Source organism: Xenopus tropicalis, chromosome 9, assembly GCF_000004195.4.
Source record: "Xenopus tropicalis strain Nigerian chromosome 9, UCB_Xtro_10.0, whole genome shotgun sequence".
NCBI classification, from domain to species: Eukaryota; Metazoa; Chordata; class Amphibia; order Anura; family Pipidae; genus Xenopus; species Xenopus tropicalis.
This window is the reverse complement of record NC_030685.2, coordinates 84,811,074-84,828,023: the sequence shown is the minus strand read 5'-3', so window position 1 is coordinate 84,828,023 and position 16,950 is coordinate 84,811,074. Positions and strand designations below refer to the sequence as shown.

General features: G+C 48.1%; 2 protein-coding genes across 2 annotated transcripts in view; both read left to right on the top strand.

Moving 5' to 3' along the window:
* Nucleotides 1-16,950, top strand: part of LOC116407773 — an 880,143-nt gene that overhangs the window by 771,032 nt on the left and 92,161 nt on the right. The gene's annotated exons all lie outside the window — the stretch shown is intronic.
* The window catches only part of myo10.2 (myosin 10, gene 2), a 42,765-nt gene that overhangs the window by 22,444 nt on the left and 3,371 nt on the right, over nt 1-16,950 (top strand). Inside the window, exons 20-36 of the mRNA XM_031893768.1 lie at nt 484-598; nt 3,846-3,952; nt 5,875-6,165; nt 6,265-6,304; nt 6,679-7,479; nt 10,568-10,691; nt 10,856-11,102; nt 11,645-11,740; nt 12,363-12,456; nt 13,073-13,128; nt 13,625-13,767; nt 13,951-14,145; nt 14,242-14,399; nt 14,551-14,674; nt 14,841-15,138; nt 15,310-15,517; nt 15,651-15,787. Coding sequence (XP_031749628.1) covers nt 484-598; nt 3,846-3,952; nt 5,875-6,165; nt 6,265-6,304; nt 6,679-7,479; nt 10,568-10,691; nt 10,856-11,102; nt 11,645-11,740; nt 12,363-12,456; nt 13,073-13,128; nt 13,625-13,767; nt 13,951-14,145; nt 14,242-14,399; nt 14,551-14,674; nt 14,841-15,138; nt 15,310-15,517; nt 15,651-15,787 — 3,234 coding nt within the window. The remainder of the gene's footprint in view (nt 1-483; nt 599-3,845; nt 3,953-5,874; nt 6,166-6,264; nt 6,305-6,678; nt 7,480-10,567; nt 10,692-10,855; nt 11,103-11,644; nt 11,741-12,362; nt 12,457-13,072; nt 13,129-13,624; nt 13,768-13,950; nt 14,146-14,241; nt 14,400-14,550; nt 14,675-14,840; nt 15,139-15,309; nt 15,518-15,650; nt 15,788-16,950) is intronic.

Genomic DNA, 16,950 nt, shown 5'->3' with positions numbered 1-16,950 from the left:
CAATAATAATAAAACTGAAGCCTCACAGAGCAATAGGGTTTGGCTGCCGGGGTCAGTGACCCCCATTTGAAAGGGTAAATAGCTCAAAAATTATAACTGATTAAAAAATGGAGACCAATTCAAAAGTTGCAAAAAAAAGTTGAAAAGAGTTTTATGGTTTTTTTTAATTAGGCAAAAAAATATATTTTGGGTTAACTTGGCCTTTAAGAAGTCTAATTCTAAGGTAAGTAGTTTATCTAGGGGAAGTAATTAGGATAAAAGGAGGCTGAAAGGGCAGGGTACAGGGATGGTTTTGTAGGAAGGATTTTGGCAGAGAGATTTACTCGGGCGCATTCTCCACCAAGTGGCACAATGCAAAATGAGTGAGCAGATCTGACTGTGCACGGGGCTAAGTAACAAACATAATAAGTAGGGATGCCCCCCCCCCCCCGCCCAAGAATAGCCCCTGATTGGTCAGTGCCCTCACTGGTGACTCCCGTGCAGGTACAAGATGCTCATAAAGAATCTCAAAGCCACAGACGATGTGCGAGGAAAATGCGCCGCGTTCCTGCAGTTCTACGAGGGCAGCAAGAAAGAATGGCAGCTGGGCAGAACCAAGGTACGGGGGGGGGGGGGGCATTTTATTGTCTGTGGCTTTATATACAGGGAATTGGCCCAAAATATTCCGTTCAGAATATTGGGAATATTTGGAGTTTCTTTGAAATTTACACCCAGGTGGTTTTTTTTTTCTACCTGTATCAGTAAATATATATAGAGCGAGAATCACTACAATTACATTTAATTCATTGGTGCATTATAGGTCCCCATAGGTGTCCCTTTATTTTGTCCATATATTCTCTGTAATAATAAAACTGTACCTGTACTTGATCCCAACTAAGATATAATTACCCCTTATTGGGGCAGAACAGCCCTATTGGGTTTATTTCATGGTTAAATGATTCCCTTTTCTCTGTAATAATAAAACAGTACCTGTACTTGATCCCAACTAAGATATAATTACCCCTTATTGGGGCAGAACAGCCCTATTGGGTTTATTTCATGGTTAAATGATTCCCTTTTCTCTGTAATAATAAAACAGTACCTGTACTTGATCCCAACTAAGATATAATTACCCCTTATTGGGGGCAGAACAGCCCTATTGGGTTTATTTAATGGTTAAATGATTCCCTTTTCTCTGTAATAATAAAACAGTACCTGTACTTGATCCCAACTAAGATATAATTACCCCTTATTGGGGGCAGAACAGCCCTATTGGGTTTATTTAATGGTTAAATGATTCCCTTTTCTCTGTAATAATAAAACAGTACCTGTACTTGATCCCAACTAAGATATAATTACCCCTCATTGGGGGCAGAACAGCCCTATTGGGTTTATTTAATGGTTAAATGATTCCCTTTTCTCTGTAATAATAAAACAGTACCTGTACTTGATCCCAACTAAGATATAATTACCCCTTATTGGGGGCAGAACAGCCCTATTGGGTTTATCAGCCGGCACAGAGTTACTATATTATAGTTCAACATTTAATTTTTAAAAAGTAAATCTTGTATTTTAAATGATTGGTTTCAAGTTACCAATTAAAAGCAATAAAGGAGGCGGAATGGAGCTCTGTGACTAATTGGTACGTCCCTCTCAGTCGGCCATGACGGGCTGGGGTATGTGCAAGTGGGCGAGGGGGAGAGGGGGGATTGGGCAGGTCACTGGGTGCTGGGAGGGTGGCGCTGCCCGGGGGGGGGGGGGACATGCTGGGGAGTAGGTGGAAGGGTGCCAGCTGGGGCAGTGACATAGGCGCATTGTATCACAGGCGTTAGTGCTGGGTGCCCCCACTTGTTAGAGAGAGAGGGAGGGGCCTCTGTTCGTCTCAAGGTCACAGGCAACTCCCAGCGGCTCTGTGTGTGCAAATCTGATTATAAGGCTGGTCCCAGAGACTGTGAAACCTAATGGGGGGGGGGGGGCTCATTATACCCTCCCCCCTATAGAACAGTAAATACCCCCAGTGCTGGCGCATTATACCCCCCCCCCATAGAACAGTAAATACCCCCAGTGCTGGCGCATTATACCCCCCCCCCCATAGAACAGTAAATACCCCCAGTGCTGGCACATTCTACCCTCTCCCTATAGAACAGTAAATAACCCAGTGCTGGCGCATTCTGCCCTCTCCCTATAACCCCCAGTTACCAGCAGCTCTTTGCCTTTCTATCCCTTTGTCCTTCGTTCCTTCAAGAATTCCATTTCCGCTGCTCCATGTGCTCTCACATCCCGGTTGATTGTTTATGAACGGAAGGAACAACAGCTGGAAGGAAGCTGGGGGTGCCGGGGGGGGTGATTCTTTGGGGTTTTTGCTTTCCAAAAAAATCCAGCTCCGACCCGCACAGTATAAGGAATACGGAGCGACACTAAGGGTAACGAGAACCCCCCTCTCTGACTCCCTCTGTCCCAGCAGCCAGTGTGTGTGTGTGGGGGGGTGCAGGGAGTAGGCAGGGATTGGGGCTGGGGGTAGGAAAGGGGGCAGTTAGGCTAGGGGGGGATATAGAGAGTATTGGGGGGCACAGTGCTAGTGCAGGTAGGGTTTATGTAGCAGAAACTAGAGGGAAAAGGGGGCAGGGAATACCTGGGGGTGCAAAGACATTGTGGGTGAAAGGAAGGTACAGGTTGTAGCAGGGGGAGTCAGAGGCGGGATAGTAGAGAGTACGGGGGGGGTGTAGAGAGTACGGGGGGGGGTGTAGAGAGTACGGGGGGGTGTAGAGAGTACGGGGGGGTGTAGAGAGTACGGGGGGGGTGTAGAGAGTACGGGGGGGTGTAGAGAGTACGGGGGGGCAGAGAGTAGGGGGGGTAGAGAGTACGGGGGGGGGTGTAGAGAGTACGGGGGGGCAGAGAGTAGTAGGAAGGGATTAGAATGTAGCAGGGATAGTGCAAGAAGTAGTAGCATTGGGCAGGGAAAGGGCAGGTAGGGGTGTCGGCAGTAGCACAGGGGGGCACAGGGGGGGCACAGAGGAGGCAAAGAGAGTGATTTTAGGGTGTTGGGAGTAAACAACACAAGGGACAAGAGGTGCACAATGGGGGGCAGGGAGTAGTGGGGGAGCACAAATAGTTCTGGGAGTAATAGAATAGGGGCCTGGGGATGGAAGATGGGGCAAATGGAAAGAGCAAGGAGTTGCAGGGAGGGGGATGGAGGGTATATTGGGGCATAGGGGTAGCATGGGGGGGCAGGTACAGTGCAGGGTTACCCTATATTTAACAGTGAGGGTCACACCTTTTGTGTGGTGCAGGATTTATATCCAGTCCAGTGATGGGGCCCGGCTGGGGGCCCAGTTAGCAGTGTATTGGTACTGTGTGTGGAACTGGGCTGTTACCCGCCCCCCCCCCGAATGTACCCTCGCTCTGCTCTTGCTGAATAAATGCCCCCTCACTTATTGCCCCTCTGTGTTTCTGTGGGGGCATTTAATACGTGTCTCTTTCCCAGTCCCCCCAGTGATTGGGTGCCACCCCCCCAGTGATTGGGTGCCCCATTCTATTCCTATGGCTTCTTATCCATCCCCTGTCCCCTGGCTACGTTTGTCCTGTGATTATTCCCATGTCCTGTCATTTCCTTGTGAGAGGAGCTTTGTCATCCTATTCCTGTCTGCCCCCCCCCATACCCCCGTGCCCCCCCTCCTGCCCCCTCCAGGCCCCGCCCCATTCTGCCAGTGACTGGGACAGTGAGGGGCTGCAGGGCAGACACTTGAGCAGTTAAGATGCAGTGGGACAGACAGGCCGGGGCTGGGGAGTCTCTCAGTGGGACACACAGGCTGCCCCCGACATGGCTGCCCCCACCTGTAACACTGGCTCTTGCCCCCCACCCATAGGTGTTCCTGAAGGAGGCGCTAGAGCAGAAGCTGGAGAAGAGTCGTGAGGGGGAGCTGAGGAGAGCGGCCTCCGTCATCTGCGCCCACATCCAGGGATACATCGCAAGGTAACCCCCCCACAACCCTCTCTCCGCCCTGCTGCAGGGAGTTGTAGTTTCCCAATATCTGTAGTTCCTGATTAAAGGGGAAACTATTTCTATTTTAGCAACTTTCAGCAGCACTTTAATCATAAATAGATACAGGAGGACTCTTTTTGTCCTATGGATGGAATTGCATTATACTAACCAGTGATATTGTGTGTGTGTGTGTGTGTGTGTGTATGTGTGTGTGTGTATATATATATATATATATATATATATATATATATGTGTGTATTTGTGGCCCCCACTCCTTGCTCCAAATAGTTGTGTGGAACCAATAAACTCGTGGCATTGCTTCTGTCAGTAACAGGTTAATTGTCACCCTATTGCCACCAATTAGTGTCCTACACTATGACCTTCTCTTTGTTAATGATGCTCCAGCCTATTCCTCCTCTCATTCCCAAACCGAGGGGTTAATATGCAATTGCCCCTCCCCTTGCTGCTATAACTGCCCCTGCCCTTCTGGAAAGGTTCCCACTAGATGTTGGAACAGTGTTGCTGGGAGTTGCTCCCATTAGTCAGGTAGGGCAGTGATGTTGGGGATCAGGCTCACAGTCGGGGTTCCATCCCACAGGGGTTCAGTTGGGTTGAGGTCAGGGCTCTGTATGGCCAGGTTCTCGGCAAACCCATTCAGTATGGACCTGCCTCTGTGCATGGGGGGATTATTGTGGTAAAACAGGAAAGGGCCCCCTGCCCCCCAAAGAAGCATTGAAAGGAATGTCATTGTACCCTGTAGCTTTAAGGTTTCACTGGAACCAGGGGCCCGAACCAGCCAAAACGTTACCATCGGCATGATGCATTCAGGCAGGTAGTGTTCCCCTGGTATCTGCCCAACCCAGACTTTCCCTCCGACTGCCAGATAGTGAGATGCCATTTATCCATCCAGAGCCCAGTGATGGTGCCCATTAAACCATTCTAGACTTGGCATTGCACATGGTGAGGTTATATATGACTCTTATCAACCATAACCCCCCCCCCCCCAACAAACCCTACAGATAGTTCTTGTGCTGACATTGCTTCCAGAGACAGTTTTGGACTCAGCAGTGAGTGTTCCCCCTGAGGACACGGCATTAGGGTTAAGGATGGGGTATATGGATACTTTTGGCTAAAAATGTCTCTAAGCTTTTGGCCATTGGATCTGAGGGAGTAGTAGCACTACTCAACAATAGGCTAAACCAAGGCAACCGCTACTCAACAATAGGCTAAACCAGGGCAACCACTACTCAACAATAGGCTAAACCAAGGCAACCACTACTCAACAATAGGCTAAACCAAAGCAACCACTACTCAACAATAGGCTAAACCAGGGCAACCACTACTCAACAATTGGCTAAACTAAGGCCACCACTACTCAACAATAGGCTAAACCAGGGTAACCACTACTCAACAGTTGGCTAAACTAAGGCCACCACTACTCAACAATAGGCTAAACTGGGGCAACCGCTACTCAACAATAGGCTAAACCAGGGCAACTGCTACTCAACAATAGGCTAAGCCATGGCAACCGCTACTCAACAATAGGCTAAACTGTGGCCACCGCTACTCAACAATAGGCTAAACTGTGGCCACCGCTACTCAACAATAGGCTAAACTAGGGCCACCGCTACTCAACAATAGGCTAAACCAGGGCAACCACTACTCAACAATAGGCTAAACCAGGGCAACAACTACTCAACACTAGGCTAAGCCAGGGCAACCGCTACTCAACAATAGGCTAAACTGTGGCCACCGCTACTCAACAATAGGCTAAACTGGGGCAACCGCTACTCAACACTAGGCTAAGCAGGGCAGAAATATTGCTAAGTGAGAGCTTGACTAGATGGTGCTTGATTATATGGGTTGGGTGGCCCATTTGCAGGATCTCACATTTCTAGGTTCTTTCTTTGCAGGAAGCAATTCACTCGAGTTCGCCTGAGCATAGTCACAATCCAGAAGAATTACCGGGCCCATTTCTGGCGAGCTACTTACCTGCGCCTCCGCCAATCCGCTGTGCAGTTCCAGAAGCACTGGCGGGGGACGGTCGCTCGCCGACTCTATCAGCAAATGCTGGAGGAAGAGAGGAAACGTCGGGAAGAGGAAGAACGCAAGAGGAAAGAGGAGGAGGAGAGGAGGAGACGGGAGTTGGAAGAGCAGAGGAGGATAGAGGAGGAAAGGAAACGAAGAGAAGAGGAAGAAAAAAGGTAGAAATGTAATTTATCTTCTGTAGCCCCTGTGTAGGTAGGACTGGCCCATGTTCTGCCTGTATTGTGTGCTAATAATTTCCTTTATTTGCCCCATAGGGAGCAAGAACGTTTGGAAGCAGAGTTACGGGCAGCTCAGGTCAGTACCTTTTCCTTTACGGCAGGGCTTTTTGAGTTTTTTTTGGAATTAAGCCCTCAACTTTGAGGTCTAGGATCTGTCCACAATATCCAATTGCTACTACTGTTCCTTTCCCACAGTTTGGGAACTTCTGTTCTATAGAAAGAAAAGAACAATACATTTGTCCAACAGGAAAGTGTTGTAACATTGTAGCAATGCCTGGTTGAGGTCTACCACCCATTGACTACTGTATTTCCACCTCTTGGGACCATGCTGTAAGCTTAGAGTAAAACCCAGAGGTTGTTCCAAAGGTAGGCAAGTGGCATGGACATAAAAAGGATTGTTGAAATGACCTAAAAGGTTTTGTTACCTGAAGTTGTTAATCTCTACTTTAGGAAGAACAAGAAAAGGCCAAGAACCTGGAGAACATCTTGCTCCAGGAGGAAGAGAGACGGCAGATGGAGGAGATACTGAGGCTGGAGAAGGAGATTGAGAAGTTGCATCACCAGCAAAAGCTGGATGGAGTCTCCACCTCCTGCACGGAGACCCGCAAAGAACTGATCCGGCAGAGGGAGGAGCAAATTCACAAATTGGAGAAGGAAGCCTCGCGGGTGGCCCAGGAGTTCCTAGAGCTGCTGGACTTTGGGAATTTGGAAGAGAGTGCACACAGCTTGGAGAATGGCTTTGATGGGACTGTCAGTGCAGAGGGCAGCATGGTGGCTCCTTTGGCCGAGGAGGAGGTAGATGAAGGGTTCCATGCAGATGATGAGATGTTGCCCCCTCCGCCTCCTATGCTGCTGGAGGATGATGGTCCAAGAACCAGTGAAAGCTTCTCCGAGGAAGAAACCTACACAAACATTCCTATGGATGTACCTGGAGCTCAGAGCAGCAGCTGCACCGAGACGCCACTTTCCCCTTCGGAGCCTCCATCTGCTCAAGATCCTTACAGCGCCATATCGGATAAATCCGAGAGTATCTACCAATGTGTGTCAGACACTCTGAGCACCAGCGAGGAGCCACAGGAGCCCATCTACAGCTACCCCCCGGACGTGGAGTCCGACTACGACCACGAAGAGTTTGATGAAGCCCCACCGGGTTCCAGCATGAATCTCAGTGACGGGCACCTGACAGACGAGGAGATCATGAGAATTTCCCAGCCCGGGAGCTTTGGGTCCCGATGTGGCAGTGTGGATTCGGTAAGGGCCACCTACCTGCTATATTCATGTCCCCTACGCATGGAATTGACGTGATATAGTCTCCATAGGTTGGGCATAGGTTGGGCATAGGTTGCACTTGGCTCTTCCCATTTAAGTAGCTTTTCTTGCAATTAATTACTTCATAGAGACCAACTGAAACTCTAGTTAAACTGTTTTCTCTCTGCACTTTATGGCGCTGGGGCAGATACGGGATCAGAACAGCCGTTCCTTTATTCTGTCTCCAAAGCCTTTATTTCAGCCACTGACATTTAGTGATCTCCATGTGAGACAGACAGACAAGTGGTCTTTGTGCGGGGAGAATGCCCCCCGGGCCTTTATGCTAATGGGATGTTTATGACCTTATTTTTTAGGCTCCCGCCCATAGGGAAAATACAGATGTTTGTAATGTCTGCATCCAACATGTATAATGTATAGCAGCCGCTGAGGATGATGGGACTTTGCCACATATGTTCTCACCCAACCCTTCAGTTTAATGCTTTTCCTTATACTGTAGAATACAATGGCCCAATGGCATAGCTACCTATCAGCTGACCCTGTGACTGCATGGGGGGGGTCCAGAAATGACCTTCACCCTACCCCCCCCACCCCACCAGCAACCTCCACCCCCACCAGTCCCTGCCCCAGTGGAGCTTACAATCTAAGGTCCCTATCACATTCCCATCAGTCCCTGCCCCAGTGAGCTTACAATCTAAGGTCCCTATCACATTCCCATCAGCCCCAGTGAGCTTACAATCTAAGGTCCCTATCCCATTCCCATCAGCCCCTGCCCCAGTGAGCTTACAATCTAAGGTCCCTATCCCATTCCCATCAGTCCCTGCCCCAGTGAGCTTACAATCTAAGGTCCCTATCCCATTCCCATCAGTCCCTGCCCCAGTGAGCTTACAATCTAAGTTCCCTATCCCATTCCCATCAGTCCCTGCCCCAGTGAGCTTACAATCTAAGGTCCCTATCCCATTCCCATCAGTCCCTGCCCCAGTGAGCTTACAATCTAAGGTCCCTATCACATTCCCATCAGTCCCTGTTCCAGTGAGCTTACAATCTAAGGTCCCTATCACATTCCCATCAGCCCCTGCCCCAGTGAGCTTACAATCTAAGGTGCCTATCACATTCCCATCAGTCCCTGCCCCAGTGAGCTTACCAATCTAAGGTCCCTATCCCATTCCCATCAGTCCCTGCCCCAGTGAGCTTACAATCTAAGGTGCCTATCCCATTCCCATCAGTCCCTGCCCCAGTGAGCTTACAATCTAAGGTGCCTATCACATTCCCATCAGTCCCTGCCCCAGTGAGCTTACAATCTAAGGTCCCTATCACATTCCATCAGCCCCAGTGAGCTTACAATCTAAGGTCCCTATCACATTCCCATCAGCCCCTGCCCCAGTGAGCTTACAATCTAAGGTGCCTATCACATTCCCATCAGTCCCTGCCCCAGTGAGCTTACAATCTAAGGTCCCTATCACATTCCCATCAGCCCCAGTGAGCTTACAATCTAAGGTCCCTATCCCATTCCCATCAGCCCCTGCCCCAGTGAGCTTACAATCTAAGGTCCCTATCCCATTCCCATCAGTCCCTGCCCCAGTGAGCTTACAATCTAAGGCCCCTATCACATTCCCATCAGTCCCTGCCCCAGTGAGCTTACAATCTAAGGTCCCTATCCCATTCCCATCAGTCCCTGCCCCAGTGAGCTTACAATCTAAGTTCCCTATCCCATTCCCATCAGTCCCTGCCCCAGTGAGCTTACAATCTAAGGTCCCTATCCCATTCCCATCAGTCCCTGCCCCAGTGAGCTTACAATCTAAGGTCCCTATCACATTCCCATCAGTCCCTGTCCCAGTGAGCTTACAATCTAAGGTCCCTATCACATTCCCATCAGCCCCTGCCCCAGTGAGCTTACAATCTAAGGTGCCTATCACATTCCCATCAGTCCCTGCCCCAGTGAGCTTACAATCTAAGGTCCCTATCCCATTCCCATCAGTCCCTGCCCCAGTGAGCTTACAATCTAAGGTGCCTATCCCATTCCCATCAGTCCCTGCCCCAGTGAGCTTACAATCTAAGGTGCCTATCACATTCCCATCAGTCCCTGCCCCAGTGAGCTTACAATCTAAGGTCCCTATCACATTCCCATCAGCCCCTGCCCCAGTGAGCTTACAATCTAAGGTGCCTATCACATTCCCATCAGTCCCTGCCCCAGTGAGCTTACAATCTAAGGTCCCTATCCCATTCCCATCAGTCCCTGCCCCAGTGAGCTTACAATCTAAGGTGCCTATCCCATTCCCATCAGTCCCTGCCCCAGTGAGCTTACAATCTAAGGTGCCTATCCCATTCCCATCAGTCCCTGCCCCAGTGAGCTTACAATCTAAGGTCCCTATCACATTCCCATCAGCCCCAGTGAGCTTACAATCTAAGGTCCCTATCACATTCCCATCAGCCCCTGCCCCAGTGAGCTTACAATCTAAGGTCCCTATCCCATTCACATCACTATACCCCCAAACAATGTAGGTCTCCATAATAATATATTGCATAAACAGCTCATATGTAAAACCCTGCTTTATCTAAATAAACCATTTTCATACAAATATACTTTTTTAGTAGTATGTGCTATTGGGTAATCCTAAATAGAAAGAATTAAGGGCCGCCCCCTGGGATCATAGGAGTCACAGTGCACACAAACAAGCCAAGGCACACATACATGCTAGGCCCCATCAGCCAATGAATGGGCAGAGTTCTGCCTTTTGCTCCCACACTACTTCCTGTTAGTTAGAGCTGCATCACTTCCTGTCAGCTGATCTCTGAGGGAACACACAGCCCATCACTAAATGGCGGCTCAAGGGAAAGGATGTAAAAGGGCAATATTTACCGATATATATATTCCAGTTTTGGGGAGATTCTTTAATAGGCCTCTTAACATAATATAAACTGCCTGTTGGGTAAGTATTCATTCTGGGGGTGTAGTTTTCCTTTAAGGGCAGCTCCGAATCTTCTCTCTTTCCTGGCAAAGGAAAATCAAAACATTTCTAGAAAAGTAACATCTATAGGACAGTAAGTTGCCATTCATTCTGTTTCCTGGCAGTTCTTGGACAGCGATGAAGAAGTCGACAGTCACATCGATACCGACGAAGAGTTAATGACCGGGCGAGTGACCCTGTTTAATGGTGGAGGCCCCCCTTATTTTCACAGTTATCTTTACATGAAAGGTAAAAGTCTTCCCTTTGGGATGGGGAACCCCAAGTCTGGGATTCTGCTTCCTGTGGGTGATTTAGGTTAGAATGACATCATGCTGTGACATCACTTATAAGGTGGTCCAATCAGATAATACATTGCAGCTGTTTCATTGTATTTGGTGGTTCTGTCCTTCCAGCCGGGGGCCTAATGAACATCTGGAGGCGCCGTTGGTGCGTCCTGAAGGACGACACATTCATGTGGTTCCGGACGAAGCAGGAAGCTCTGAAATCTGGTTGGCTGTACAAGAAAGGGGGCGGGATGTCCACGCTGTCCCGGCGCAACTGGAAGCGCCGCTGGTTTGTCCTGCGCGAGTCGAAGCTCATGTACTTCGAGAATGACAGCGAGGAGCGACTCCGAGGGACTATCGATATCAGGACTGCCAAGTGAGTAATGGGGGGGGAATCCCTTGTACTGGTTCTAACTAGTGATGAGCGATTCTGTCCCGTTTTCGCGAAACGGCGAAAAATTTGCGAAACAGCGAAACTGTCGTACGTCAAAAAAAATTGTTGCCCACTGCTTTTGTCGCCCGCGGCTATTTCTTTTGTCGCCCGCGGCTATTTCTTTTGTCGCCCGCAGCTATTTCTTTTGTCGCCCGCGGCTATTTCTTTTGTCACCCACAGCTATTCATGAAACAATCCACCAATGGCGAAACGCGGAAATTCGCAGCGAATCCATGCCTGGCGAAGCATTTCGCCCATCACTAGTTCTAACTACAGAACCCCAAGATTAACAGAATGGGGGGGGTTAGTAACCCATAGCAACCAGTTCCATCAGATCTAGTGTCTGCAGTATGATTGGTGTATACAGCTTATTGCTGCTGAGCAGAATTACCCTGGTTTCGTGAATCCCACCCCTGGGGGGTAGTTAAACTACAACACACAGATGAATATTTATCCCTTGGGTGGTCTCTTTCTCCCCCCTGCAGGGCAGTTATAGACATCCATGAGAAGGAGAACGCCCTGGATATCGTCACAGAGGAGAGAACGTATCACATAGTGGCCGAGACACCGGAGGATGCCAGGTAGGTACCGTAGCCACCGGGAAAGCCATGAAAGGGGTTGTTCACCTTTAAATTAATTTAGATAATGATATTCTGAGACAGTTTGCAATTGGTCCTCATTTTTTATTTTGAATGGTTTTCCAGTTATTTAGCTTTTTGTTTAGAAGCTCTCCAGTTTGGTATTTCTGGTTGCTAGGGTCTTATGAACCTAGTAACCAGGCAGTGATTTGAATAAAAGACTAGAATAAGTATTGTAAAGGTACTGGATAGGTAGATACGTAATAGAAAGTAACAATAATAATAAAACTGGAGCCTCACAGAGCAATAGGTTTTGGCTGCCGGGGTCAGTGACCCCCATGTGAAAGCTGGGAAGAGGTAGAAGAGGAGCGTAAATACCTCCAATAACTGCAAAATTGCTAGGAATAGGCCATTCTATAATTAAATTAACGTAAAGGTGAACCGCCCCTTTAAGGGAATTATATGGAAGAAATTCTACATGGGAGCAACCACTCGGAGCAGGGAGGGCAGTGCTTGGACTGAACTAAGTCTAATAGGGGGTGTCGGTGGCTAGACCGGAGCTGTATATTTGGGGGTGCCGGTGACTAAGGTCAGGCCTCTATATCTCCTTTGTGTTTGTTTCCAGCGGTTGGTTCAATGTCCTCAGCAGAGTTCACAGCGCCACGTCCCAGCAGCTGCGAGACATGAGGGATGAGCAGGCCAACCCCAAGAATGCTGTGGTGAGTGAGTCAGGGTGGGGACCCATGGGAACAGCATGGGATAAGGGAATAGACTCACTATGTGCCTAGCTGTCCCTGGCAGCACAGAGCTTTGGCCCCACCTAGTGGAGCACAGGGAACATTGCAACTGCAAGAAACCACCCCAGTATTCAGCTGCAGGGGTGTAACGGCTGGAGGGGAGGGGCCCTGGGACTTTAGTGGCCCCAATGGACTCTGGAAATGGAGTCTTTTACTACCCCAAGAATGCTGTGGTGAGTGAGTCAGGGTGGGGACCCATGGGAACAGCATGGGATAAGGGAATAGACTCACTATGTGCCTAGCTGTCCCTGGCAGCACAGAGCTTTGGCCCCACCTAGTGGAGCACAGGGAACATTGCAACTGCAAGAAACCACCCCAGTATTCAGCTGCAGGGGTGTAACGGCTGGAGGGGAGGGGCCCTGGGACTTTAGTGGCCCCAATGGACTCTGGAAATGGAGTCTTTTACTACATTTTACTATATATATATATATATATATATATATATATATATATATATATATATATATATATATATATATATATATATATATATATATATATCAGCAGATATATAATTCTGAGTTATTTGTGTCTGCAGGGAACTCTGGATGTGGGTCTCATAGACTCTGTGTGCGCCTCCGACTGTCCTGATAGGTAACTGGAATATTCTATCTATCTATCATCTATCTATCTATCTATCTATCTATCCATCTATCATATGTTGTCTGGTACAGGGGTTTGTACTTGTTATGCCTTTATCACTCATGTATTATAAGGGATAATGTACCCCCTACTGTAAATGATAAGGATATTAGCAGTCACTGAGGGGTTCTGTGCCCCCCATATAAAGGCACAAGGCTGCAGGCTGAGTTATACAGGGAACTCTGAGTATCACTCATGTATTATAAGGGATAATGTACCCCCTACTGTAAATGATAAGGATATTAGCAGTCACTGAGGGGTTCTGTGCCCATATAAAGGCACAAGGCTGCAGGCTGAGTTATACAGGGAACTCTGAGTATCACTCATGTATTATAAGGGATACTGTACCCCCTACTGTAAATGATAAGGATATTAGCAGTCACTGAGGGGTTCTGGGACCAAATAAGGACAACAAATGTTTGGAGATTTAAACTAATCTGTCTTTCAGGCCAAACTCCTTTGTGATCATCACTGCAAACCGCGTGATACACTGTAACACAGACATAGCGGAGGAGATGCACCACTGGATCTCACTACTGCAGAAGCCCCGGGGGGAGGCCAAGGTGGACGGACAGGAATTCCTTGTAAGAGGTAACGCTCAGGTCTAACATGGGAAATCTGCTACACGGTCTGACTCTCCATTATTCCAACATAACTCCCCATACCAGGAACGTTCCAGTAGTATCTCATATCTTCACCAGCTTATTGCCCTCAAAGATTCAATTCACAATAGTTCTGCCCCCTTTGTTTATTGCCACCTCTGGGTCCCTACAGGTTGGCTCCACAAGGAGGTGCAGAGCAGCAACAAGACGGCGTCTCTGAAGCTAAAGAGGCGCTGGTTTGTGTTGAACCGGAATTCCCTCGATTATTACAAGTCCTCTGAACGGGGTGGGTCCAAGCTGGGGACCCTTGTACTGAACAGCCTGTGCTCCGTGGTGCAGCCCGATGAGAAGGTCCACTCGGAAACGGGTAAGGCAAGATCTGCTGGGCTGCGGCGTATCTGAATGGGACCCCTAGGGTAAGTGGGTTCAGTCTTACTCAATCCTGTTGGAACTTCTCCTATAGGATATTGGAACCTTGTTGTCTATGGGCGGAAACATTCGTACAGGCTCTACACCAAACTGCTCAACGAGGCAATGCGGTGGGCCAACGCCATCCAGGGGGTCATCGACAGCAAGGCACCCATTGAGACTCCCACCCAGCAGCTGATCAGGGACATCAAGGTTGGTTTCAAAGATCAGAATTTGTTGGGTTTAAAGGGGAACTTAACCTTCATACAATAAGGTCCCCTCGGTTGGTCACAAATAAGTGATGCTAAAGGGCTACAGGTTTTAAATACAACGGTCTTAATGTGTTGTCTGAACCCACCAACAGGAGAACAGCCTGAACAGCGAGGCCGTAGAACAGACCTACAAGAGGAATCCCATTCTGAGATATACCCAGCATCCTTTGCACTCGCCTCTGCTGCCCTTGCCTTATGGAGACGTCAACCTCAACTGTAAGTTTCCTTCTTTTATTCCTTGTGGAAGGGGTTGGCCAGTACTTACCTATATTTGGCCGGATAAACCTCGCCCTATGTTGAGTTGGAGTGGTTGTGTCGGGTTCCGTTGTGTCTATGAGCTCTTTGTTAACCCCGATTTTTCCCCACAATCCCCTCCTTGCAGTACAAAAAGAGAAGGGCTACACCACTCTTCAGGACGAGGCCGTCCGCATCTTCAACTCGCTGCAGGAGATCGAGACGGTTCCAGACCCAGTCCCTATCATCCAGGGAATCTTACAAACCTGCCAAGATCTGAAGTCCCTAAGGGATGAGGTCTACTGTCAGCTGATCAAACAGACCAATCATGTGCCAGAACCCAACAGCCCTGGAAATCTGCGCCACTGGCAGCTCCTGTCCTGCATGAGTTGCACCTTCCTTCCCGGCCGGGACATTCTGCGATATCTCAAGTTCCATCTGAAACGGTGAGGAACCAAGACCTAGAACTAGAACATTGGGCTGGTTTGAGCTTCATTTGTCAATGACCGTGTGTTATTTTGGGCTTCTTACGGAACTCATACCCAACCAATCAGAGCTTTCTGTACTAGAGTTGACCAGTCTTAGATACCCAACATACTCATTTCCCTCTTTATTAGGGTGAGGGACAGCTTCCCAGGCACCGAGGTCGAGCAGTTTGCTCACTTTATTGTGGACGCATTGAAGAAGACCAAGTGCCGAGAGATGGTCCCATCCCAAGAAGAGATTTCTGCGCTGTTGACGCGCAGTCACATGACCACCTCTGTCTACTGTCATGGTGGCGGTTCCTGCCAGATCAGCATCAACTCTCATACCACAGCGGGAGAGGTGAGACTGCTCATTATTTTGGGTTGTACTTGAGGAATCCTGATGAAGAACCTCATAGATGCTCTCCTAGGCCCCACTGGTGGGCAGTTACTTCTAATTCTCAAAGTGATGTCTGCTCGTTGTCCCCCCGCAGGTTGTAGAGAAGTTGATTCGGGGTCTCTCCATGGATAACAGTCGCAATATGTTCGCTCTGTTCGAGCACAACAAACACACAGACAGGGCGGTGGAGAGTCGGGTCATTGTGGCCGATGTCTTGGCAAAGTTCGAGAGGTACTCCTCATCCTTTACCCCCTCTATCCTCTATGTGACATGTCCACTAAATGGTTGTATTTGCTAGTAGAATAGTAGCTGAGGCTGAAAACACCTGGACAGGAACTGTCTTCTGCTCAGGTCACTCTTTATAAAGTGGTTTTGTTTTACTTCTATGCTGTAAAGGGCAGGCCAGTCGGCACATAAACCCCCAGGGCATTTGAATGGACTCCATGAAGAAAGCTGTCATGGTGTGAGGTTACCAGATTATCTAAAACATCAAAGAAACTTTCAGTAAATACAAGTTGATGGGCAGCTTTATATATGGGCTGCTCTCTTTCCCAGGGTCAGTGCTCTCTTTCCCAGGGTCAGGCTGGAAGCAAGACCTTGGGACTATCTTCAACTGACCTAAATTACAAGCGAGAATAGGAAATGATTAGAAAAGTGCAATACAAATGTAACTGTAAATATCATTGGACAAATGAGCCAGTGTAAAGAAATGTAATGGAACAGGAGCTCCCTCTAGTGGCCAGAGCTCTTAATTTATATTGCACTACAAATGAACACAGTGAATTAATTGCAGGTATAGGAACCGTTATCCAGAATGCTTGGGACCAAGGGTATTCTGGATAAGGGGTCTTTCTGTAATTTGGATCTCCATACCTTAAGTCTACTAAAAAAATCAATTAAACATTAATTAAACCCAATAGGGCTGTTCTGCCCCCAATAAGGGGTAATTATATCTTAGTTGGGATCAAGTACAGGTACTGTTTTATTATTACAGAGAAAAGGGAATCATTTAACCATGAAATAAACCCAATAGGGCTGTTCTGCCCCAATAAGGGGTAATTATATCTTAGTTGGGATCAAGTACAGGTACTGTTTTATTATTACAGAGAAAAGGGAATCATTTAACCATTAAATAAACCCAATAGGGCTGTTCTGCCCCAATAAGGGGTAATTATATCTTAGTTGGGATCAAGTACAGGTACTGTTTTATTATTACAGAGAAAAGGGAATCATTTAACCATTAAATAAACCCAATAGGGCTGTTCTGCCCCAATAAGGGGTAATTATATCTTAGTTGGGATCAAGTACAGGTACTGTTTTATTATTACAGAGAAATGGGAATCATTTAACCATGAAATAAACCCAATAGGGCTGTTCTGCCCCCAATAAGGGGT